General features: G+C 36.8%; 2 protein-coding genes across 10 annotated transcripts in view; one reads left to right on the top strand and one right to left on the bottom strand.

Moving 5' to 3' along the window:
- RPGRIP1L (RPGRIP1 like) overlaps window positions 1-18213 on the bottom strand; it is a 50201-nt gene extending 31988 nt beyond the window's left edge. For 5 of the 9 annotated variants that reach the window (XR_014590991.1, XR_014590992.1, XR_014590993.1 and 2 more), the window contains exons 1-5: window positions 18140-18213; window positions 14632-14704; window positions 13832-13923; window positions 12911-13085; window positions 659-724 (exon numbers count right to left, since the gene is read on the bottom strand). Coding sequence is in view for 5 of the 9 variants with exons in the window: in XM_083870245.1 (XP_083726371.1) it covers window positions 659-696 (38 nt within the window). In the remaining 4 variants the exon portion in view is untranslated. Of the gene's footprint in view, window positions 1-658; window positions 725-8285; window positions 8378-12910; window positions 13086-13831; window positions 13924-14631; window positions 14705-16483; window positions 17392-18135 lie in introns of those variants that run through there. The other 4 variants (XM_083870246.1, XM_083870248.1, XM_083870247.1 and 1 more) reach the window with 4 other exon arrangements.
- Window positions 18214-18282: 69 nt separating this feature from the next.
- FTO (FTO alpha-ketoglutarate dependent dioxygenase) overlaps window positions 18283-27583 on the top strand; it is a 221115-nt gene continuing 211814 nt past the window's right edge. The window contains exon 1 of the mRNA XM_083870085.1: window positions 18283-18407. Coding sequence (XP_083726211.1) covers window positions 18369-18407 — 39 coding nt within the window. The 5' untranslated portion in view covers window positions 18283-18368. The remainder of the gene's footprint in view (window positions 18408-27583) is intronic.

Genomic DNA, 27583 nt, shown 5'->3' on the forward strand with positions numbered 1-27583 from the left:
ACAGAAGTTCACAATAAAGGAAAAGTTCATTGAAAGGTCATTTTTTCCTTTAATATGCTTGTGGAAACTGACTATAATTACTTTTTTTCTTTAACAGAGGATTTCTGAATCATATCTTAACAATTTGTTTTCATTTTCTTTCTAAGCACTGCTGATAAAATTTATAGATCTTATTATATATAGGAACCTTTGTAAAAACTCATGTGAACCTACACAAAAATTGCAAGCAGAATCAGGGGAAGTGAAACAGTAACTATTAAACAACAAAACCACCCCTCAAAAATAAACACTGGAGAAGCTGTCAAATATCAGACTTTATGTAAGTTCATTGAGACATGCTAAAATAAGAGCTTTTTGAATTTATGTTCAAAATAAAGTGACTCCTACTTACTTTTAATTACATTTTTTAAGAAGTAATCTACTATTTCATTAGAATTAGAAGAAATATGGAAGGTAGTCTGTTCCAACAGAGCTGATGAAACACAGCAGAGGAGCTGAGAGTTTCCATATACACAGTCAGGATGAACAGCAGTATGAACATAGTTACAGGTGTGCAAAAGCACAGAATTTGTACAGACATATTACAGCACACAGTATATTAAGATCTACTAGAAAAGGACCAGAATCAAAATTTCTGTATCCAGAAATCCTAACTTACCTCACACAGCTTATCATAGTTTTTCTCCAAGAGTTCATTCTCTTTTTCTGGATTGTTTACTCTTTCCTGTAATTAAAATGTAGAAAGAAGTTTCAAGTAATACACTACATAAAAGGAAATTATAATGATAAATGTGTAAACAGAAATAGCAAATAATTTTTAGGCAGTGTCAGGCTATTATTTGTTCTTTTAATAAAACTGCTTCTTAGAAGCTGCATAAGAAGATAAATCCACATAGATTTACATTAGGCCCAAAGTCTTTTCCATGCTGTTTAGATGAAGCTGATTGTTGCTGTTGATCAACAATATCTTATCACATTGTGTCTTATGCAAAACAATATAAAAACCTGGACCATTATATTTTTGAATTCCCTTTTAGTAAGTGAATATCAGTTTTAGCTAGGGCATGGCTTTTGCATAGAAAATATTTTTATTGACATTACAGGAACAACATGTCCTTGCTTCCAAAACACTCATTACAGCAGAGTATGTTTTAAAGACATGAGATACTTCAACCAAGAATATCTACTCTCCATGCATTAGAACACTTTAAAGGTTTGGTGAAAATATCTATGAGGTGAACTTGGTTCATGTACAATACATTTACATTAGGTAAAGCAGGTGGTAAAACTAAACATAAGTTGCTACAAAATGCAAGAAAAATCACATAAATTTTCACACTCTTATTGTTCATGCATTGAAGAAAATGGGGAAGAAACTATTTGATGTTTAGCCCTGTATCTGGACAATTTGTTAGTGATGACAGAAGTCTCTGAGAGTTACTAGAAAAGAAACAGAAGTGACTGATTTGAACTGCTGAGTAAGATGCAACACTATAATTAAATCAGGGTCAAAGAATACTAAAAACTAGCACTACATGATCAATAAACCAAGTATTATGATTTTTTTTTCTATTAATAAACCACTTGTTACTATCAGAATTGACATGATATCTTCTGCTTTAACTTCAAATATTGTCCAAACACCAAACACAGTGTTTGGACAATGGGGCACAGGGATCAGGTACAGTTCACAATTCTGAAAATATGAAATATAAACAGCATTTTGGTCAGATGTTTTTCTTTTGAATAGGATAAAAATATATATAGTACCAGGTCACTCTTCTAGAGTATGTTCGAAAGGACTATTCACATCTCCTTCATTGAAATGTATCCCAATGTTTCTTTTTCCCTTATTTGTATCCACTACCTAAAGTAAAAGACTCAAGCTCTTGCCCACAACCTCACCTCCTCTGTCCCTCTGTGCGAAATAGTTACTGATTGCAATCTGTTCTTAACATGGTACCATTTTAACTGCCCCTCTTTAAGCTGTCCATTCAGTTCATCACCTTTTGCTAATGAAGCATTATGGTTGGACTTAGAGTTCTTTAAGCTCTATGAAAAGGAATGAATATCCAGAAAAAAATAAAATAAATCACATCTAGTAGAATGTGGCAACATAGCACATTCCAACAGCGGTCTCCCCTGGCAGTATTACTGTATAAATTCTCAATGTGGTCAACAGGAGACACTCTTGATCCAAGTAACCGAGTGCATGGCTGGGGGAAGGTGGCACTCTTGATGCTCTCATGAACATTAAACCCTCAGTTCAGTCATGATGAAAACAACCAAGAAATACATCTGTTCAGCAATTAAAAGATTTTGCTGTGGTTATGGTGGTTAGACATGCTGACCAAAAAACACTGCAGCAGCAAGCAAAAATGAATGTTGACCACAGTTATGGTAATCACAGAGCTTGCCACAGCTCTGTTAACCCTTAATTGTAGATATATAATTGTTTCATAATCCTAATACACTCAGTTCTATTTTCCTACTAGTAGTACTTTAAAAGGGGACTTTTGATTTCTTCTACATTTTCATTTATTTCAATGGATGACATTACGGCACATTTAAACAATTTTAATATTAAATGAAGAATGACAATAGAACCTTTATTTTCAGAATATTAGTTAATACTATAGTGGCCACATTCCATATGTGCTTTAAAAAAGCTTCATTCATTAGGAATTTCAATGTAAATCATATTCAAAGTATGACTTGAAACAACAGAGCACAGAAGCCAATCTTCTGTTTAATAAAATGAGTATATGAAAATTTATGCTAAATACATATGTGTGTATACATAGTGCTTAAAATGATGCAGACAGAAAAAAGTTAGCTTCAGTTTTTTCTACAAAGTAGTTGAATGGAGAGGCTGAATCTGAATCCTGTACAAATTGTTTATGTTCACATATGTATGAATATACAAAAAACAAATAAAACCCCACTGAATACCAACCACCAACTTGATCTTCAACCTTCCATATCTCACTTCTGAGTTAGAAAATATAACGAAGAATCGACAATATTAGCAGCTAGTTTTATTTCACAGAGTTAATAAAGTGCATTGTTCATCAACAATCTTTCTTCAGTGCTCTTCTTGCTCTGCCCTGTACCTATTGCAACAGCTTCAATGAATTACACCTTAGAAATAATTTTTTACAGCCCTCATATCTCTCCATATTTTATTTTCCTTCTTATCTCAATAACAGTCCTTAAAGTCTCTAACCTTTCCAACTGTGCAAGTGAACTCATTTTTTCTTTCCCATCTCTTTGCTACGATTTTTTACCTGAAGTTCTCTTCCATTTTAACACACAATATAGGAAGAAAAACAAACAAATAAACTAACTAACCACCTTGGCAAAGCCAAGGCAAAGACAAGAAATACTGAAACATGCTGTGTTGTATGTGCATGTTGTGTGCCATCTAAACTAGAAATTTTGGATTTTACAGTTTTTACATTTAGTAGACACGTCTCAAACATTCAAATTATTCAAAATGGGAAAAATATTGTATTCATCCTTTTATAACAAAAAAGAGCTACAGAAAACACTCATCTTTCTCCGAAATGCAACTTTCAATGGGAATATTAGAAACAATGTCTTCAAACACCAGTTTGAGTCCCACACACGTTCTTTCATTCAGCTGCTGCCAAGAAAGAGGCAAAAGCACTCCAAGTTTGTTGTAAATCACCAGAAAGTTGCATATGATTTAAAATGGAAGTTTACTTAACACTTTCTATTTAAGAACCCAAAAAGTCATGTGAAACCCATCTCCCCTGGAATTTACATAGCTCATCCTATGAAAAACTAGATTTGAGCTGCTCACAGAAGAGCTGCTTTGGCAGAAAGGATATAGGTATGACACCAAAGAGGGGAAGAAAGCAAAGCACAGCAAAAAGTAGAAATTAAACAACACAGGGAAAAAAGGAATGGAACAAAAATCTAATTGCACAAGTGCAACTTGGAATGCTAAAGAGTAAGAGCTAAGAGTTTACAGGGATACCTGGGGCTTCCAGCTCACAAGGCTAGGTAACTTTACAGAGCTCTACTGCAGTTAGGACTCCCCTACTTACAGGAACTCTCCTGCCAATCATACAACCTCTATATGCACATGGAGTTCTCCAAATACATATGGGAAGAAGCAGGTAAGAGCTGTTTAACTCAAACCTACAGAGAATCTACCATGCAATTGCACATTCTGGTGATACTTACATAAAATTGTTCTTTTGATAAAGGAAATTATTACTTATAGTAGCTGTCTAAAATAATTTCTATGAAAATAAGAACACAAGTTAAAACTGAATCTGAGAACAAAACCGCCAAAACTCCCTCACTTTATCAAAGACTGTTAAAGTGAGGGGGTCTGGTATCCTTTTTCTGGTAAATCAGTATATTTAAGTCAATATTTAAATCATCAGGATTCTCTCTCAGGAGCCAGACAACTCATTAATTCTTCACAGTCTGCCTGGGATGACTTAGCAGATAAAAGCACTAAGACCTCCTAGACTCTTTAGAAAAAAACCCAAAATTTAATACTAAAAATCCTTCCTCCATTTGGAGCAGCCTGAGAGAAGTGTAATATGTGGCTCATTTTCATGTATTCAGTATTGACACAAAATCAAGAACTGTGTATATTTCTTTTCCATTTACACTGGCTTATGTGATGAATAGAGAAAGGTACTGATCAAATTCCAAATATCTCTTGAAACTGGAGAAATTTTCCTTCCGTTGCTGAAAGAGTACTGCTTTTCTCAACAAGTTGTTTATAGACCTTGACAATTTCCATACTGTCCCAAATGTTTAGTCGTCACATTAAAAAGAAATATGTCATGAGCTTAGAAATACAAAATTAATAATTATATTAGTTTTGTTTTGGAAAGTTGAATTCCTTTTGCAAATCGACTTTCTACAATAGCTTTTTCAATTCCAAAAATCTGGGAGAAGATTTAGTGTGTAATGCGGAAATTAATCTTTTCTTCTATAATTCACATTACAGAATGCAAGTAAATAAACATGATGATACAGCAGCTTTAAACAAGGCACCAACATCATTGATTATTGTATAAAACAGAACATGACAGAAAAAAAATCCATTTTACACTAAAAGAGATTATTTGTTCTCCATTCACTTTTCTACCATCTGAAGTATTTGGTGCCAGCAGAATACCATTTCACGGAATTCCCTCTTATAGTTTAAACATATCAGATTCTACTAATAAAAGGGTCTTAGCAACTTGAAACACCTGCAAGCTTGTCCTCAAACATGTTGCAAGTGTACCTTAACTACATGAAAATATTTATTTATGTAGATATTATTACAATTCTAATTTTACAATCACAAAATTTGAAGATAATTTGTATTAATTATTATATTATTAATTATTATTTAATTATTATAAATTAAAATAAATCCTTAACATTTAAAAAGGTATTTTCTCTTCCAATATTTATCAATTTTAGACATATTGGGACATACTGTAACAATGCCATGCTGGAGCAAGAGAATGGACTCCAAAGCTTACACATCTGTAAACCAGCTGAGTACGTGAAATATTTTCCTACTATTCCTCAAAATATCAAATGCTATTGTGTTTTGGCATTGCCCAGTTAATTGTCCTTACACAAAAGATAAACACAGTCACAAATCTGAGATCTTCCCCAAGAAACAGGCCTAACTCAATGCTAAAACTATCATGTGTCTAAAACATGTTATCCACATAAACCAAAGTTGTGGTGAGTACAGACAGCAGCACTGTCTCATGCTAGCTATTTAAAAGCTAATGTAGTGGCACGTTTTTATTAATCTTGTTCCACACATCAAACAAAAGGCTCTGATGCCTTCAAAGACCCTTTCTCTTCCTTTCTTTTTTAAGCAGGCCCTTTTTTTTTCTTTTTAAGTAGAAAAAGGAGCAGATGATAGTGAAATTTATGATGTACAGATGTAAACTCCATAGCTTCTGACAGTCAACATTAACTATTTTTTCAACAGTGAGCGAAACAGCATTTGATTTAGCAGGTTTTAGATACTAATATTATGGATCAAATTATTCAAATTTGGAAGTGAAAAATTACTTTTTATTTGAACTACTTCAAATTTTGCAATTGAAAGAGCTAGATAAAGCATGTGCAATTAATTACTCATTATTGCATTACATTGATCACAATTTCTTTATTTATTTAATTAAAATATGACTAAGAAATGTCCATTGCATCCAGGTATCTGAAAAAGAGCTTGCTGTTGAACAGTGAGATCTTTTTAGGTTTCATGGCTAAGGCACAGTTAATTGAGTTAATGAGCAAGTTTCATGGGCAAGGCACAGTTAATTGCTGCTGGGAAGGATCATTTTTCTAGAAATAAAGTCCCAAACCAGTAGAATAGAAAATGAAGATCTAGACAGGCTTCTCCCTCCCAGGTAGGTATATTCTGCTCCCTGAGCATCTGCCCAGGTATTTTGATATCACTTAAAAATAGGGGGTTTATACAGATTTAATAGAAATTAGCTAGTATTTAGAAATATTTTCTTTAGTGCCCAAAAAGTTAAAAATTGCCACAGAACAGAAGTCAGAAAAAGAAAAGGAACTAATATCCCTTTCAAGGCAATAATATGAATTAATGGGCAAACTGATCTAGCTCTATGCTTTCTACCACAACTGCAGAAATAAGGAACATGAACTCCATCCTTCCTTTAAACCTCATCTTCAAGCTGGCTTTGAAAGTCTGAAAAGGAAAATGAAGTGAGGAGAAAGTGACTCTTTAAAAAGCTAAGAATTATCTTCAGGGTTAATGTCTGAAGTACACCAAAGAGACAGTCTCTTTTCCAGACCTCTTATCATTTGGATTAAAAGCACATCGAGTGGAGTCCCAATAACAGGCTGGGGACCAGCTGTGTGGGAATGGGGCACTGATAGCAACTTACACCAGAAGGAAACGATTAAAGAAAGGATCTTGACCTCCACTGTACAAATTTATGCCAGTAAATCCCAGATGGCTAAGCTAATAAAATTGAGGTCTAATTAAACCACATCCCTTGCATCTTGTCTTTGCTTCCATATGAGCAGGACATGGATACAATACTGAGACCACTCTTAAGAAGCCCTGACTGCTGTATTAACTGGATTAGTGGCTAAAAAACTTTACCCATTCATATTCAAAACTGGAAAACCAAGCAAGTAAAATACGAATCACCACCAAACTTCTCAGGGTCACTTGCCCTCTGTCTGGCAAAACAGGTGAAAAGCTTTTCAGCTAATTGTTCTCAAACACAAATACACCAAAGGCCAAGACACAGAGTTCCAAGCAGAGAATAGAATGTGAATGTGTAGCACTATCTAATAGATCTACATACATCTAATTGATGTATGTAGATCTATTAGTTGATGTTTTATTTGTGCAATAAAACAACACACACAGACTATTCTAGATAGCACGTACAAGACTCCCAAGAAACCAAGCTAATGAAAGTCTCCTAAACATAATGTTCATGTATCCCTTTAAGTTCTGGCTCTGTTCATTCAGCATAAAAAATACATGACTTGGAAAATATGAGGATTAAGGGTCTTCCATAAAGTATTCTGGTGGCAAAATTATAGGACACACACTATTCTACATGTGTACTGGTAGACATTTTTCAATTAATTTCCTAGTATTTTCAGTCAAACACAGCAACTCTCAAATACTAATGTATCTTCCATCAGGTTTCAAACTAGAAATAAAGGAAATACTTTCAGAACTTAACTCATGGATAGTAACTTAGGTCAAGTATCATGGTTTGGATACAAGGAATTTGATAAACATAAATAAGGATCTGTACTGCTTTTTATTGCCTGGATTTATTTAAAGATTTTTTTAAGCTGAATTTGAAGTGCATCTTTAACTTTCAAACTCCTTAAAAGTTTTCACATAAATATGGTAGTTGACATCGAATTTGGATGTTATCTTTGGTTTCTGTCTGCTGTACTTGAAAAAGAGTGTTTGCATGAAAATGAAACACAGAAGTTCTTCAAAACAGATTACTTTCAAATAATGAAAAAAAAATTTAAATATTTTCTGAATTCACTGTAGGCACAGACTGAGAAATTATTTATGATAACAACTTCTTTAACCTATTTAAAGTATATAAAGGAAAATCTGAATAGGGGAGACTTATGACTCTGTGAATAATTTAATAGCAAACATTATGATGTATTATTTATGTAGCACCACTGATGCACAAAAGAATGCTCACACATAATAACGGGGTCCCTCCCTCAAAAGGCAGTTAAAGAACTGACGACATATTTCTCACCCAAGGAGAACTTCCATGGAAATCAAATGAGGAAGGACTGCAGGATCATGCCATACTGGATCCTTAATACAACTGAAGGTAACAGTCCAAAACTGAAACAGTCAAAAAGGGGAAAATACATGCAAAGCTGTAGAATTTTGCATATATTATTTTGCAAAAGCAAAAAGGAGAAAGAAAGAAAAAAAGATTTAACTAATAGAGGCTTTATTATGAACATATTCTGCATGTATGTTTGCCTGACTGCTGCACTGCACAGCTACGCCATACTTGCTACTCAATCCTTATACAAGGCAAATTGTTTTCTACTATTTCTAGAATTCAAATTATTCGTGGGTAGTAATGAAGATTAAATTGCTTGCTATGAACTTATACCTAAAATTTTGCAAGAACTATATTGAAGGTCTTTGAGATCAATTGGCTATGGTATTTTTAAAGCAGCCAAACACAAAGCAGATACAGTAAGGTATATTTATTCTTTGTGGATGTTTTTTGTCTCTTCATACCCTAGAGATAGCCAAGTTCTCCTGAATTTTTCCAGGCATTTTCTTTCTGGATAAGTGTCCTGCACGTTTTCTGATCTGCACTAATAATAATTTGAGATTCAGACTCAAGGTTTTACTGAGCCCAGTCTGTTGGGTTTATCATAATTGATCAAAAGAGCATATACAAAACAAAAACATGAAATAGTCTATGCTTAATGAATATTATAGAAAATATTCTCTAACCTTATCAAAGGCAATACTACTGTGTTCAAGTATTGAATATTGGTTACTAGATTTCTATTAAGTCTTCACCTTAGGAAAATGTGTTCAAGAAATTGCATATTCAGTGTACTCACATTACCAGATCCCCTCTGGTTTGGACAAGGCCTCAGAAAAAAGACAGACACACTAGAACGTCTGCAAAATTCCTGAACATTGTTATCTGACCTGGACCTTCTGTGGACAACTTTTCCTTCCTATGTTTTTTTTAGTTACTCATGTTTGCTTCAGTTTAAGAATCTCTGCCTTAATCAATATGGTTCCAATCCTAGTTCTGCACAGGACGTCTTAGATCTGGATCTGTTTCCATACCAAGATAAGTCTTCCCATTCTGTCATATCAACATTTGATCTCTATTCTCAGAACCAAATTCCCCTCTTCTATCTGGTAGCACTGGGCCTGAATAAATTTATTATATTTCCACCCTATTTTTGAATTGTTAAGATAAAAACCGAAGAAATTGATTTTGGGAATATAACTGCCCAATTAATGATATGAAGTATACAAACACAGGTATATGAAAATCATCAAAACTTGCACTAGATATAAATTAGAGAGGCAAATTGGTAGATACAAAGACTTTTTTATCTGTCTAAACACATGAGAATTGTTGCTCTTGTCATATACCTGAATCAGTGTAATAAAAATGAAGGCCGGTGTGAGGGTGTAACTCAGGCCACCAGCCTGATCCATAGCTTCTGGAAGTTACAGAGACAATTCTGGTGACTGGGTTTGAATCAGGGCTGTAGCTGTTGGGGCTTTTTAAAACACATTATCAATTCAGTGTATAGCTTAACTGAGTACAACTACTTCTACAAATGTTCCTATGGAAATACAAAAGTTTTAAAGAGTGATTTCCAAATGAAACTACAGTAAGTAAAGGACTGAGAGGGAGACTGCCTTAAGCAGGCTGTCTCGACAGTAAAAAGCACCATTATAGATGGCTGCATTGTAGTATTTGCTTTTCAAAGTCCACACGTGTGATAGATTTTTCAAGTCTGCAATGCTCTGCACACATGTATCACGAGACTAGAACAAACCTTGAAATTAAAAAAGGAAAAACATGTGCAAACAAACTACAGATGTGAAACTTTGTTATAACATGAAAACACTCAACTTTTTCATATACTACTTTTATAACCCTTTAACATGTAGAGAAGTTATATTAAGGAAGTCCAATGATTTTAACTATTAGAAAACGTGCCTGATAGCTACTGTCTTCTCAAATCTGTACATTTATTTAACCCCAACTACTGTGGATTCTCATAATAAGGACTTCAAAGGCAAGCAAGTTATCATGACTACTCTAAGTAAATCCAAGAACAAAGGGAAAGAACAATCTTTCTGCCTACAGGTACTATTATTGCCCACTGATGAAAAAAAAAAGAGTATGGACTTGCTACAGTGAAGCAATTATTAGGGATACTGATACAAACCATTGATTTTAATAAATGTGAATTACACCTTTCTTTGTGTGCTCTGGCATCCCAGCAGTCTCGCCCACTTTTCTGAGACCACTGCTAATCAAAGATTGAACACAAGGTCTATGGCCTGGATTCTGGAGCTGCTGGTCAGCTGAAAGGAGTTTGCTGGGGAGGCTCTCACTTTGTTTCTCAAGCTCACTAACTTTTTCTTGTCAATGCTCAATCCTTCCTTCCAGCTCCAGGCCTGACCCAGCCACTTGGGGCCGCCACCAACCTGTTCAGACTCTTTTTTATCATTAACAAGCTGTATTAACTTGGTGGTCATTCTGGGGAAAATAATAAAAAAGATGAAAAAGAATGTGAAAAGTCAGCATAAAAAGCATTCTGTTGAAAGGAACATAATCACTGTGAAGACTTCAGCATAGAACCTGAATAATAAATTTCAGGTTTTGATATAACTATTACTGCCTGTGAAGAACTCTTTGAAGATAATTGAAACCACTGTGCAGCAATCTGCTTTATAGCACTGACAAATAACAGTTTCCTAAGGCTTATCATTTAAGGTTAGTAAAGGGAGGACACATATTTACTCCATATGGTGCTTAAATGTAATTTTTAACGCATGACCTTATATAGGAACCTCTGCACGCTGTTAAGTAAAGTTACAGATTTGGGATGTGGTGGGGCAAACTATAAAAGCTACAATTCCACGAAACATTCAGCTATTGAAGGAATGCTAATAATATGCATCATTCCAATTATATACAATTTCTAGTATTTTGGGATTTAAATATATATTTAATGTCTAAAGTGGTTAAAATATATAGGTGGAGATATTTAAGAAGGTACTCTGGAAAAAGAGACTTAACAGTTCTCATTACCATACTCAATTTAATACTTGAAAAATATTCCCAGTGTGCTTTGGAGAAGGAACAGTTAGCTGCAGAATATAATTAGATACAGAGTGTATAGTTGTCATCTGTCTTTAGAAGGATACAAATTTTGCTTTTGGTATCTCAAGTGTTGTACCTTTGATTTCCCTTAGTTCTGATAAACATTGGTAAGCTAGAACAAAAGGCAGAGAGGGAACATGGGGGTGATGTAACATGCACGAACAGAAAACATACCCAAAAGTGAATGCAAAAAACTTGGCATATAAAGAAAGGAAAGGTGGCTTTGATGAAAGAGACAAGTACAAGACTTTACAAAGTCAGTTGCACATCTTCGAGACCTGTATTTAGTTTACAGGAAATCTATTTTTGAAGGCCCAGAAAGAAAACTGAAAATAAGGACACACTTCATTTGTTTAAAGGGGCTTGTTTTATTTTTTGTATACTTGTGGACAGAAGCTTCTACTTAAAAGAACAAAAGTGAAACAAAAAAAAATTCCCTAATAAGTTCAGGATGTCACAGAATGTTACTTGCCTGTAAGCAGGTTTTTTGTTTACGTGGTGTTTTTTCAATATTCTTCTACTGCAAATTCATTCCAAACTTCTAGTTAAAAGCGTTTTGGCAAGGAATGATGGAAAAGAAATTTAACTTGAGGAGTTAAGTTTTTTCTGTGGCAAACACTGTATTTTTTATTTTCTGTGCCATAAAGTATTAACTCAGGTATTCCAATTTGGACATTCTGTGTAATGCTACCTAAGTGGATGATGAGTGCATTTGGTAAGACATCTAACAGACATACAGGAAATGCCCTTTGGAATAAGCAAACAATTCCCTTGTTCCACCATCTTGGATTTGACAACAGCCCGACAGAACAGATGGAAGTTATGCCATGATGGTCACTTTGTTCCTGACTCACTGAATACTGAGTCAAAAGGAAAGAATGCTTTGGACTTAAAAAAATTATGAAATAGTCCCACCTATGGAAGCAATATTTTCAGCTGCCCTTTTATGAATCTGTTAGCTTCTGAGTACACCTTGCTTGGATGCAGTGTGACTTTATTAAGTACAGCACAATGTGAGCAGAGTCACAGTGCTTTTGGATTAATTTGCCCTCCTGCAATGCAGTAATACCATGAACATTTCTGCTGAGCCCACACTGGTTTGCCAGCACAGCACTAAGTTTAATAATAGGGGTGGAATCTCACCATATAGGCAATTTTGATTCTAGAATGAAATTCCTGATGAATCATTAGGCTTCTAGAGCCTCTTCTACAGTTCCCAGCACACTCTGACAGCACAGCTCTGAACTCAAGGCCCCAGCTCCAAAGTCACAGACAGTGCTGTAGCTCTGTACATGGAGATCTAATACAGCCCACCACAAAGACATACATACACTGACATAACCAGAAATTAAAAAAAATAATTCCAGAGAGTGATTTTTGCTACTGCTTTAAAAGTGCTCTGAGATAAATCAGCATTTTTAATTTGTTTATGTTTTAAAGGGCAAAAATATTATTGTAAGCTAAATTAAAAGTATTAACCCCCCTACCTTTTAGTTTTCTCCTCTTGCTCATTTGCATGCTGCTTGAGTAAGATGTGATCATCATGTACATGAAGAAATCTGTCCTCCAGGTCTTCTTGACTGATTTGTTAGCTAGCTTGTTGAGCTTTTATATTCTGTGCAGTTGATGATTCTACCCAAAACCAAGACAACTTCAAATTACCTTCAAAATATTGAACAACATGTAGATCAAAGTCAAAACTCATTTTGAAATACTGACCCTCCCCAGCTTTTCAAGTAATTTTATATTTTACAGTTGCATGAGTCTGTTATATTTTTTTATTTATTGTCATTTTAATCACTTCCTTTTTCCTTCCTCTTACAGATTTTTTTAAAGCTATTAAAAATATACAGCAACCCTATTTACATACTAGACAACAGAAAAGCAAGTTTACCAAGCAACCAGGTTCTGCCAAAGATACTATCTAAAAATAAGCATTACCAAAGGGACTCCTTCTAATCTGTTCCAAAGTTAACATATTATCTTGAAGCTTGAAAATATTAACTCATAATTCTGTAAATTTACTCAGATACAAGACTAAGCCCAGTTGTTCCATTCTAATAGCAGCTGAGTAAAATAGCAAAATTGCATAATACTTTTGGTTCCCATTTCGTGAAATGGATCTGGCCTCGTCCTCAATTCAGCAAAAAAGTCCTCTTTTCTTCTGGAAGGATGAATGTTACAGCTCAATGACATTTCCAGTTTTTACCATCTCACAGCAATTCCCCTCTTATAACATGCAACTTGAACATAGAATGGGTCACAGCATCTTTCACAATTTAACCCAGATTTTGAATGGTATTTGAACCTAATTTTGTGAGTGGCAACATCAGAAACATTTTTAGAAAGAAACTAAAGAAGCCACTGATCAAAGTCTGTAGCTGTAATAAATAGCAGCTGGTACAAACCTTGTAATCCTTCAATTCCAGCTGGAGTTAGACCTGTATGTCTCACAGGCAGGTCCCCCACAGTTACATCAGCTGCAACAGGCATGGCTTATCTAGGGATAACAAAATTCAAATGAAATTCCTCTTCATCTGTAATTTAAAATGAGACTAGAATGAACAATAGACCATATGAAATGAAGGCAAAAGTTATGGCAGAGCCACTGAAATTACTGACTTCTGAATGCTCCTATCTCAACTGGATTGCTCAGAGGACAATCTAAACTCTCAAGTTTAATCCTATGCCAGTTTTAATCCATTCCCAAAATGCACCTTTGTTGTGCAGTAGCTCTAATTCTATTTAATATAATGTACAATTAGCTTTCTGAAGTTCTAGTTCTGCTGCTTTCAGGAATCTTTGGGCTAAGGCTGTATTTCCAAGTGGATGTGGGAAGGGGACCTCTGGGTTTTTTGATTGGTTAAGTTTTTTTTAACTGTTCATTTTAAGAAAGGTAAAAGCTTAAGGCATTGACTGGTAGATGAGTAATGCCATCTTCCATGTTTTGAATGGAACTCTTTGAAACAGGTGCTGGGGGTTATGAAGTCATCCCAGTGTTGCCTGGTATTCTCTTAGTCTTCTTTCAATCATTGTCATATAAGAAATTACTTTTTAAGACAGAGAGTGTCCTATGAATGATTCTCATAAATCTGGACATGATTCTATCTTGCGGCAACAGAAAGCTTAACTACCTGACAAAGTGAGATCAGGAAAGTATTAATGTGAAAAAGTACTGTATTTGTTTTGGTGTAATATATGAACATACTTGTTAACAACTGCTGTTTCTTTCTTGTCTTCTGGTGCAGAAAATTATATGTTGGTCACCGAGTCAAGTAATGCTGAAACAACAGGAAAAGGAGAGATGTGAAGCCCTTTTGACAGTCTTATCCCCAAAACCATTGTTACACTCTTCAGGTGATATAAATCCTTAGTCAATCCAAAACCACCTAGGAAAGCATTGGGAAACTAACAGTGATGCTACCAGAGACTTGCATGAGAGGGCAGAAGCAACATGGTACAATCAACAGACACCCCATGAAATATCTGTTAATTCAATAATAATCAAAAGTGCTGCCTAAGCTCTTTCTTCCATCATAAATAAGTTTCCTTATGGCTTTGTTCTAAAGAAACAAAAGAGATTAATGGAAATTTAGTTTCCAACAAGTCAGTCTTGCTTTTAATCTTTTGGTTTTTTCATCACTAAAATTTATGATAAAATATTATTTCCAGACTTCACTGTTTATGAATAAACAGGAACACATTTTTCTTCCATGTGGAACAAATGTTTCCTTATCATGACCATAGAAGTGAACTGATCTACAGTTGTAGACTCGCAATATGGTTGCAGTTTCAATGTTGCCAGTGACAGAAACTACTCTGTGATGTTGATGTCCACACACTCAGCTGATGGCAACTGGCAACCAGTGACAAATACACATCCCCTGGACTCCAGCTCCCCAGCATCCTCAGCTCTTTTTGCATTGCTCTTACAAAATCCTCAATACTTTTTGTAAATTTTAAAATTTGCTCTATCTACAGTCATTGGCTTCACTCAGGTCTGTGCTCATTATTGTGGTTACTGTTGTATGTCTCTGTACCAGAATGGCTACAGCAACTGAGATCAGAATGAAAGTGAAACATTTCACCTCCAGAGGATCATCTAACTTTGGTTCACGATGGTAGCAAGGAGAAGATGCTGCCATTATACATCTTTTTAGAACGTGGTTGTCCTTGCTTTCACAAATCAAAAATGACAGAGGCTTTTTTTGGGTTTCAACAGACATCAAGAGCTAAACAAGTATTTAATCAGCACAACTCCACAATGTTTTTGATCTATCAAAATCAGGCTTCAAAAACTCCAGAACAGTAACAGGCACAGACAAACATTACTGGCTTTCACTATTTGCTGAAGAAATTTACTATGGATATCTACCTGTTAGCCTCAGTGTGAGAGAAAGCTACTCATTTAAAAACAGAGACAAAACACCACATGCTTGTCACTCAAATAAATTGTCACTCAAATAAATAAACAACTCTTGTCAGTAGTAATCCTTTACTGGCTGCAGCAAAACCACAGAAATACTGGAGCTATAAGCAAACTAACACAGCAGAGATGCACACAAAGCCAGCTTTTACTGGCAACATGACATGACTTGCAGTGACAAAATAAAACAACCTCAAATCTAAAGTGTCCTGAAAACTTAGAAGGTGAAATTTTCAAAAGGAAGAGGAAGAATTGTTTCATTTCCATTACAAAGTGTCAGGAAGTAAGCATTCAGCTACCTTTTCTGTCCTGGGCCACAGAAAAAGAAAACAAACAAAAAAAATCCCAACCATATTAATTGGTTTTATCAGATACAGTGGTTTTAGACAGAAATAGTACAGACATGCCTCCTGGTTTTAAGGAGGCCAAATATAACTAGAGATTTAGAATTTGGCTTGGCAACTTACTAGCCTGATTAGTAACATACCCATGTCTTTAATAGTCACTAATAACCACCAGTTATGCTGCTGCTTTGAGAGAGGACACTTCAAACATCAAAGCATGTGTTACATATGTTACAGCTCCTCTTTGAATATTATCTCAGTGTCAATCACAAACACTTAAACAAAATTACTTTTCCTTGCAGTCCAGTTCCCACATTATTTCTAAAAGCATATGAGATTTCTCCACAGCATTCTGTATTACTTTTGAAAGCATTTCCAAAGCGATTACATCTGACAAAACTGTACACCAACACTGCTACAAAACTTATGGTACTTAAAAGTGCAGCATTTCCTAAAAGAAAGCATAACAAAGTGAGATAGAAATTTGTATTTGCATCTGGGGAGAGCCACATGCCATCCTCAACCTCAAGAACTTAAACCAGGCTTTATTTCCAAGAAAGGATACCCTACAATCACTTCAGCACAGATTGTTCCTCAAAACAGGAGAAAAGAGCTTAATGTACAAAGAGAGGAATATTCCCCATATCTCTGGGATTAGCCTATAAGAACTTCCAGTTCTTATAAGGAAGAATTATCGATAGAACTACTGAAGTTAAAGAAACTGCAACTCTCTTATACAGTTCACTACTTACAAGTGATTCTATCACGACCTGTATCTGAAAATTCACTACAAAAAACTGCACACGACTTTGCACTGTTATACAAGGCTAACAGGATTAAAATTAATACTTATCAAACCTCATGCTTTAGGTCCAGTTTCTTATATAACTCACTGAAGTCTACTTTTGTACCATGATCATTCAGAGGTAGCAACACTGAGTGGGGATTACTTAATTTTTTAGAAGTTCTCAGCCAATGGGGCTAGAAGCGACTTCCAGTGAGGGGATTTCTAGTGAAATCATAAAAATTGCAACTTAATTGTTTCAACGCGGATCTTGAATTTGAGTGTCAGACATGGCCAAGACGATCCGTTGGTTACAAAATCCTACTCTACTCCCCTGGTCGAGGGAATTTAAAAAAGGAGGTGGGAAGGACCACCCACCTATCTGAGCTTACCACAACATGTTTCCAGCCTACATTCCCCCTCTATTGACTCCTTAAAATATATATGTTTGCACTTTATTGGTCTTGTAACCTAAAATAATCTCATTTATTATATGGCAGAAATACACACACATATCTTTCAAATATCATGCGTCGCAGTGCTATGTGTTTTGGGAGGTGGACAAGGAAAAAAAAGAGAAGATATGGAAAAGTGATCATAGCATCCTGCTATTGCCTGAGGGAAGAAACATCCCTCAGAGCTATAAGTCGTGATTCAACACAGAAAAATCGAAACAACTGTGTCTTGCCTTCCACATATTTTAGCAGGGTTGGCAGTTTTGATGGAGCCGCGGCAGTTCGGCGGTGTCGGGCAGGGCTGAAGGGGCAGGCCGCAGGGAGGGGGGGGCAGGCCGCAGGGAGGGGAGGGCAGGGCTGGCCTCAGCAAGGAACGCCCACCCTGCCCGGCCGGCCCGCCCTCGGGCACGGGGCTCAGCTCCCGCTCCAGCCCGGCGCCTTTCCCGCTACCAAACACCTACAGGGTACTGTTAATGAGGCTCTGGGCCTTTCCCCACGGGCACCGAGCGAGGAGGAGCCTCTGGGCTCTGGAACCGCCGCCCGCAGCGCGGGACCCCCAGCCCCGCTGTCCCCTCCCCTCCCCGGCCGGGCACCGCCCGCTCCAGGACACGGCGCCACAGCCCCGGGCAGCTCCAGCGGCCCCGGGCAGCTCCAGCCCGTCCTCCCCGTGCCGTGCCCAGGGCAGGAGAAGCTCTCCCCGTACTCACGGCCCCGCCGGCCCCGGCTCCGCTCAGCGCTCCCTCAGCAGCCGCCGCCGGTGCCGGCCGGGCCCTTCCCCTTCCGGGCCGCCCTGGGCCTGCCGGGACTTGGAGTTCGGGGCGGGGCCCGCGTTCCCGCGGTCCGGGTGATCCCGGCGGGAGCTGCGCGGTATCCCTGCGGTGTCCCCGCGGTGTTCCCTGCGCTGCCCCGCTCCGGGACGACGGCTAAGGCGGCACCATGAAGAGGAGAGCAGGGGAGCGGGAGAAAGAACTGAAGGTACCTTCCGTTTGCTCCCCGCAGCCCCCGGAGTGTCCGCGGCCAGCCTCTCCCCGCCGCTGTGGGGCTGTGCGGGCAGAGCCCGCCGGGGCTCCGGCAGCTCCAGCGCTGGGGCCCCGAGCCAGGGGACAACGAGGCCGCCCTGAAGTTCGTTGTGAGGAGGAAGGAGCCGGTCAGAGCCGGGCTGAGCTGGGCTGGGCTCGGCCGCGTGTGCCCAGCGCCGCCCCGGGGCTCCGGGAAATCCCATCTCCATTGACCTGGAGTGTCCGAGCCCCTCCCTGAGTGAGGGCACCTCGTACAGCCCTAACAGGAGATAGTGGTAACGGCACTGTGCCGTCTGGGCAAGATATTTCAATTTAAAAGAGAGTTCTGTGGTGTGTAAAAAAAAATAACGCAAGGACTGTACTTTTTGTTTCTTGTCGAGACGTTCACAGTGAGATGATGCGCTGTGTAACTGCGCCGAATTTTTAAATTTAAGCATGCTCTACACTAAGCCTGACCTAAATAAATATTTTTAAGTCCCTTATAGCGCCCGAGCTTTATAATGTTTATTTTTTTGTTCACGTGTTCAGATGCTGTGCTGTCACACGGTTACACTGGAGATGTTATTTCACTGTCTGTGAAAGCAAACAGGGGTGCTGGATGTTTGCAGCTTCAGGTGCCTCTGAAGGGCTTGTTTTATTACATTGTACAATGTTTTACTTCAGCTTTTTATGGTTGTTATACTTATGCTGGTCTTGTTTACAAAACAGTAGTACTGAGAAACCAGTAAGTGACTTGTTTGAAAGCATTGTGCTGATATTAGAAGTGTTAATGAAAGGAAGGTTAATTCCATTATAAATTTTAAAAGTGCCTTTGAAAGTGGTAATCTCATACACGTGAATAGGGAACATGCTGGGTTTGGTATTAATTTACTATTCAGTATTAAATACACTATTCTCTGCAGAGGCAGGGAAAAAGTCTGATGTAAGTTTGCAACTAAGTATTTTACTAAAAAACTTCAGAGCCTCTTAGTAAGTTTCATAGCCCTAGTAAGTTTCATAGCAACTCCTGAAGGACTACCTGGTTATTTTGTAATTTGTCTTGCTGCTATCCCAACATGCTGAAGGACAGCAATTTCAGTGTTTACATTACTGTTCTGCCCTTTCCATATATGTCAAAACATACAGATGTCCCATCCAACACCTTGCAGAAAAAAACCTCAACCCATACTTTTTTTTTTAGCCTGTACATTTGTGCTGTCCATCCAAGGGCCTTTGTCTTTTCAATGGGCCCTGAATATGTTTGGGAATCATTTGCACTAGGAAATTAATGGCCTTTGATAAGATAATCATTCCAGGATAGGTGTGAGGGGTAAAAGGATGGTGCTGTGAACTACATTGGTGAAGGCTGTGGAGGAAAGGCACTTGAAGAGGTGTCAAGAGCAATGCATGAGAAAAACTTGAGGTCAAGTGCAGGAGTACTGCTATTGACACAACTCAGTGTTGTGGGTGCACAGACAGAGAAGGATGAAAGATAAAAGATTCTTACAGAGAATTTAAAGGTGTCAGTACTTACAGAATGCCTTGGGGGGATGTGGTAAGTTGGGTACTACCTGAGAGAAGCTGCGGATATTGAAGCAAAATGAGCCTGCAGAATGTTTTAGAATTAAGGCTGCCAAAAGGGAAACCAGCAATGGGAAAAGGGTTTATGTGCCAGAAGGAACATACAGGTTGGGGTTTTTTTCCCATGGAAGCATCCTTATACTGATTATTTTCTACAACTTAATTGGAGCTGTAATCTCTGGGCCTCTGGTACTGTGCCAAGTCACCCTTCAGTCCATGGTTTTACCCATTCCTAGTTTATGTTGATCACCTGAAAAATGCTGAAGACAAAGGAACAGTGTCTTTATTGTAGTAGTTCTGCCAAGACTTCCATTTACGTACTGATTAAAATATTTTTTAGCAAACCAAATATTAGTGAGGTTAACCCAACCTCTTCTGGAGAGTAAGATTTATGAGGCCTTCTACTGAGAGGGAAGTGGTTGAGTGGAGAAGCTGGTTTGGATTATGTGCCTCCTGGCAATGTCTCTTCTTTTCCAGAATTAAATCCTGAATAAAAGTTCTTGTTTTGCTTTTAATTGTGTACAGTTAAATGCTGTCTATCAGAATCCCACTGATTGGCTTTTGCTTTGTAATTATGTAGTATGTTTCTTATATGTGATAAACTTTTGTCTGGCTCTAATTTTCTTGTCTATAGCAAGTTTAGATTTATGCTGTTATAGAAGAACATTTCTGTTCCAAGTACATGTGGCAGAAGTTCTGTAGAGTGCAGTGCTGTCATACAGCAATTTCCACTTTGCAGATCACTCAGTTGGATTAAATGTGTAGCAGAAATGAAATCGTTTGTGCTCGTACTTGGTGTTCCAAGTCAAGACACGGAGGATACAAATTCATCCTTGGGAAGAGGGTCTGAAAAAAAAGCAGGAAAATAGTAGCCAGAAGTTAACTAGTTATCTGTTCTAAACACCATATTGGGCGTGTTAATGTCCTGTAGAATATTTCTCTTGAGTCTTAAGTGGACAGCAGAAAACAACTATTCTGAAGTTTCTAAAGAGCCTTTGGAGCTATCAAGCTCCAAGTTACTCTGGTCTTCCTCGTAGCAAACTTGTGTGCATAAAACCAGAGCTGTTAGAGTAGATGTTGCTCATTAGCTAGAAAGGCATTTTTATAAAACAGTTTATTGTGGGGTTGTTCATACTTGTTTGTTTTAGCTTAGAATTCCATTTTAATTAATACAGTTTATAGTTACTGTGATTCTTTTTTCTTTACACTGTTGATCAGAGTTGGTGACTTCTTTTTCAGTGGGTGTAGAAATGTACTATGCAAAGCAAAATCAAACAAAACTCCTATTTGGTGACCTAAGTAGGCTATTTCTTCCTTTTAGACTTGGGAAGAAAACTTTTTGCTTTTAGAATGTGGAATATCTTGATGAGTTTAAAAAGTTAATATTTAATGTAAAACCTAATGTTGTCAAGATTTATTCAAAGTGGATTTTTTTAAAGTTTCAGTATGACAGAGGCCAAGTTCTAGTTATTTCCTGTATGTGCTTCCTCTACCACTCTTTGCATGTTAACACCCTGTGCCATTACCTGGTGAAAGAGAAGATACTCAGCTAGTCTGGAGTATTATTTTCTCTTAAAGTAAAGGTATTACCTTGATGGGTCTTTGGAATAAACCACTAAACCCAGTTCACAATTACCTGATGTAGCTGTTTATGCTAATTCACATTACTGCGACTGCAGAGAATGTATTCCACAGACACTACTGTTATGTTTGTACGGCTCCCAGTGCAGCTGGGACCCCAATCCAATAAAGTTATTGCTGTACAAATAATAAATGCATCAATGTGCACATATCTGAATATTCACAAGGGTTTTTACAAAGATATTCATATGCAGTATCACATTTGTGAGACATGTTGGACAAAGTGGCAAGGAAATATAAAGCTTTAAATAACACAAAGCTTTGTATGTATTTTATTTACAATGAGAAAGAGAGAATATACTGTGTTTTGGCTGAGATATCATTGAAGGTCTTATTTCCTGCATCATCCTCATTTTGCTACCTACAAAATAATACATCTTTACAAGGTAAAACAGATTGCTTCAACATAATAATGCTCAAGGAAAATGAGGAGAGTATTCTCAAAGCACTTCAAAGCATGATTAAGGGTTTGGTTTTGGAGTTAATGCTGAAAGATGGTGCCTGTACCATACAATGAAGTTAAAAAACTTTAACATTGTTACCACGGTTTGTTCTAATATTACAATTATTTATTGTTTCCAATTATTGTTCAACCTCTTAAGATAAAAACATTTTTAAAAAGGCCCAAACGAAACAAAATTTTCTAATTGACAGATTGGATTCTTTTAGAAGTTGTATTTAGGAAAATTAATGAAACAGCTTAGATGCAGTTAAATAAGCTTCTTGTCATGTCATATTTCTGCTTAGGTAAATGGTGTGCAAGTTTTAGCAGAATCAGCAACCAATATGCCAGTAGCAATTTTTGTGGTAATCACATTATTGGACCTTCCCATTATTAATGAGACAATAATTAAGAAATAGTGTTGATAGTCACATAACACATGGTTTGTATATTGGAAATGGTCAGGTAGAAGCCTTGCATATGCAGAATAAAATACAAGAAAGAATGAGTGGCAAATGTTTCTTGCTTTTAAATTCATCACATTCCTGCTGTTTAAATTGCCTCAGCTGCTAATGCTGGAACCATTACAGTAATGGACTCAGCAAATGAAGGAGAACCGAGACACACACTTTATTACTGGAGGGGTAATTTTCTCTTCATCTGTAATAGCAGCAGTGCCTAGTATTGATCAGACCATCAAGATACTAATCCTCTGTAAAATTACTTGTTATAACTGAAAATGTGTTAATCCAAATTAGTCTGTGTCCTGACTTTCTACTTACTATTGAATACAGACTATTAGATGGTTTATTTTTTGTGATTTAAAGCCTTTACATCGATAATAGTCAGAGCTTCCTTTGCAAGAGCATGTGCTTAATCTTAGCTATGGCCCAAGGTTGTCTTTTTGTTTTAACTAGAACATCACCCACTTAATTAAGAAGTGCAGGTCTATCTTTCTGCTTGGAATTATATTGGTACTTTAGGCTCTGCAGATTTATTAAACGTTGCTTTACATTCAGTCACTTGTTTTTTGCTGTAAATTAGGACAGATCTATGCTTCACATATTGGAATCTACGAAGATCTTGGAGCTAAGGATGTGAGGAGAATGGCTGTTCAAAATATGAATTTGAGTTTTGTAGATGGTGGCCTGGGAGGCTCTTGTGTATGGGAGTAGTGTCAGGGAAGTTCAATGCCAGGGATCTAAAGGTCTTCAGTTTCCTTCTATTCTGGTGGTCCACTATGGTGAGCTGTGCATGTCCCATTTCTGAGTATTGGAAGGCTTTTTTTTTTCTTTTTTTCTTTTTTTTTTTTTTTTTTTTGTGTATGTGTGTGTTTGAAATGGAAGCTCACATGTGTAGCTTGTACAGCCTCAGTGCAGTGGCCGTTCTCATTGCAGACACCCTGCAGGACCTGAGTGTGGGAGATGGTTCCATGTCACTGGACTCACTGCTCTGGGCTCCTGCCATGGACAGCCATGGGTATCCTGCCAGCTCATGGTGGCCAAGGAGCATCCTAGAAGTGGGGCAGGTTGCCCCACTGGTTCTCTATTTGAAAGACTCTGCTAGGCCATGCATTTTAGAAAATTTTTGTTGTCTAAGTTAGATTTTTTGCTGTGATAAAACAATATTTTTATCTAATTATCCTTTTGCTTTATTTCTTCATTGTACTTTAATCAATTCAACTTGTATCATTTGGAGAGACTTCAATTTCCTAAAAGGTTTTAGAGGGATTTTGATTCCTTGTCTGCCTCAGAACACTAAATTTTCCCCTCTGTTCTAAGGAAGGGGAAAATTATGGGAAAATATGGGACAATTAAGGGAAAATATGAACACAGTATATGATTCTTGCTAAATGCCACTTTCCCCAGTGAGAAGCCTCTTTACTCTAGTTTTCAAGCTGTAGACTAGAAATGCGTAGAGCAAAGCATCTTGTGTAACAGTGTGGTTTGGAGGAGTTCACTTACTCAGCTGAAAACTCTGCTACCACATGTAAGGTGAACTTTAAAGTTTCCTATTGTCTTAGTAAATTGCTACTAGACTATTATTAAACATGAGTATGTTCTCAAACAGCAATACTGAGACAAAGAAAACAGTCATTTACAAATCCAGTGTTAGACATGAATTTCTGAAAACGTGGTGATAGTTCTTTACATTATATTTCAAATATTTCTATAGCTTGTAGCATTCAGGAAAATTAAATTTGCCCCCAGAAATGAGGGAAAGTAAGTTTTGAAAATCCTTCCTGTTTTCTATAGAAAAATAAAACTTCATGTAAATTGAAATTTGGGGTTCGAATTAATATCTCTCTGAAGAGAAATCTTGAGAAGTTTGTTAGCAAATTATTCAGTTCCAGAAAGCTAGGTAGTCACCCAAACCCCTTAGTCTTCTGTTTCTGAACTGAGTTTATAATCCTAGAAGTTTCAGATGGAAATTAGCATTTTTGAAATAAAGCCACAGTGAAATGTTTCTATTGGAGATGCAATACAGGGCTACTTCCAATTTTAATTTTAGATTTTGAAAACATTTGACAAATAATTATTATACTTTTTTCTTTCACCTCAGAATAGATTCACTTTCAGCTGACCCAGGTTGGTGAAAACTAGACAGGTCAGACAGTGATTAACTAAAGCTTCTTTCGATGCCCTTGCAGTTGATGATCAAACTTATGCAGCCTTAAGCTGAAGCAGGATTGGGCTGTTATGCTTTTAATAATTCATCCATTTCTTAAATTATTTAATTACCTATAATGACCAAGATCATCCAAAATACCAGATGATCCTCTTTCCTCCAGCCAAGGCTGAAAAGCACTGTTCTGTTTTACTGTATTCTGTGAGGTTCACTAGTGAAGTGCAAAACATGGTTATGAGCATTTATTGGCATTTAAAGTATAGCACAGATGAAACATATAGTTGAAGCCTTATAGATAGAAAATTACAGTGCTGTAATTTCAAAATACTTGTGATTATTTGCTGGAGTCTGATTATGGGAGGAAACTCTGTTCTACCTTATTTAACTTGGCAGTTCTTTGCCTTTGTATACATGCTACCTCAATTTCTAAAAGAATTACATCTTTATCTCCTAGAACTTGTTCAGCTTCATTTTGCCCTTTTATCTGCTGCTCTTCCCACCATTTTTATTTAAGACTGTAAAGTTACCTTAGTGTAACTGCTCTTGTCACCTTTGCCCTCAGCTAATCAAATAGTTTACCTTCAGGGAAGCATTTATCTCCCACTTTCATTATTATTATTTTCGTAGCTGTAAAGATATATATTTTATGTCTCCAGAAGGGTGTAACAGTGAAACGAGGTATTGATCTGCTGTATTTGGCAATTTCTTTCCACCTTGCCATCGATATCATGTCAGCCTCTGTCTGTACTGTGGTTGACCTCACAAATAGCTCTTTATGTTCCCATTGGATTCAAATGATATACTATGCTCAAAACTAAATCAATGAATGATTATAAAGTTTTTAGTATTATTTCATAACCCTCAGGCAACTGGTACTTCATGCAGTGAATACTTGAAAAGGTACCTGATTAAAATATGCTGTTGATTCTATTCTAAGGTTTAAAACTGTATTGAAATCAAACACCTTGTAATATTAAGAGATTCCATTCTTCGCTGGCATAAGATTTTACTTAAAGTCTCCCGCATCTCATGGGTGTTCTCTCCTCTGAGTGCAGAAATGTCATGGGCTGGATCTTGCCAGGGATAAATCATGATTGTGCATACCCTGTATATGTTTGGAGGGTGGGGGGGAGGAGATAAAGATCAAACAAAGATTTTCATCTCCAAATAGTGAGAAGTAAGTTTAAGCAACTTTTGGACTGGCAAACATTGCTATTACTGTCATGTAAACTCATACACTTATATATAATTCTAACAGTTTAACTGGTAAAATACATGTTAAAATGCACATTTAATAGTTTTTTTTTACTGTGATGGAAATAGGTAGGATTTTTGCAAGCAGTTAAAAGTCTTTAGAAGCCCAATCTTGCTGATTTTGAATGTGCACTTGAGATCTGGAAAAATCTTCAGATTCTATTCTGTGTTTACTTCCACTTTAAATTATGTCAATGCAGCAGGTAATGATGCTCTTGTGCTTAAAGGAAATACTTCATTGTCTGATATCTAAACCATGTGATGACAAACAACTGCAGTTAGTAAAATACTGAATTGAGCTGTGATGTGTATGTAATCACTGAATGAAACCAGAAAAAACTATTTAGTCTAATGATGTTATGTAGGAGAAAATTTTTTGGGGCCTTCATTGTAAACAGTACATATAAACATCAGGAAAATGATCATCTTTCTGAGTCAGAGCCTAAACAGAAATTCTTAATAAACTGTTTTAAAGAAAATGAGCATTTGTCAAACATGTGTTTTACAAGACATTTATGCAAAAAATTGTGAAAAGGTTTTCCAATTAGATTAATTTTGAGTAAAATATTTTATTGTGTATTCTGACACCATGTAAGTGCCATATTTTAGTATACAATATAAAACCACCAGGAATTATACCAAAGCTCTGATCAGTTTGGAACTGTTTCTGTAGGCCTGGATGTTATCTAAAATGTAGAGGAACATTTTTTTTTAATGTACTGCAGCTATTACACACTTGTAAAAAAATCCAATTCTGTCTTCTATCCACATAGGAGACAAAAAGTGACTTTTTTAACTAAATCTGTTATTTCAGATACTGTATTTGTTGAGTATAATGTAACTGACTTGACAGGAGGTAAGATCAAATGGCAGTTCTATTCCCTACTCTCCAGCCATTCCCATGTCAGTTATTTAGAATAAGATGGGTTGAATCAGTTATGTGGTTCTTTGCATCTGTGGTAATGGGGAAGGAAAACTGTTTTGGTTTGGATGTTTTCCTGTGATGATTAGTTCAGTAGTCAGTTATCTTTTATGGTTGTTCACTGCTCTGCTTTTTCGCCTCTGGCACGTGAAATGTAAAATGTGTACCATACTGGTGGTTTGCTTCTTTTTAAACTTCATGCAGAAGGTGGTAGTTGAGGAAAACTACAGGAACAACTGTTGGTTTGTGTAGACTTCCCCCATTCTTTAAACCAAAAGTCATTAAGCTTTTGCACTGGGAGGCATCTGGTATGTGCTGGCTGTCATTTCTTTGAGCTTCTGGTGCTGCTGTCTAGGAAGATGGTCATTGATGCTTTCATATGGACACTATCAATCTTGGTTCAATAAGAAGTGTTTATGGAAAGCATTTATAAATGGGCATAAATGAATTAAAATCAGATTATGAGTACAGCCAATGTTTTTATTTCACAGTCTTGTATTCCATTTTAAAAACATTCAAAAATCTTTTACTTGCATTAGTAAAAGCTCATATTTCTGGGTGCCTATTTTGCTTGAAAGTGCCATGGGGAATTTTTTTTAAAAGGGCTTCTTCTTCTGAGTTTCTTTGCATTCTTGATATTCATATTTTCAAGATAGATTCCATAAGCTTTTCTCCAGTATTGTTG

The sequence above is a fragment of the Zosterops lateralis genome (assembly GCF_965231275.1).
Source record: "Zosterops lateralis genome assembly, chromosome: 12".
Lineage (NCBI taxonomy): Eukaryota > Metazoa > Chordata > Aves > Passeriformes > Zosteropidae > Zosterops > Zosterops lateralis.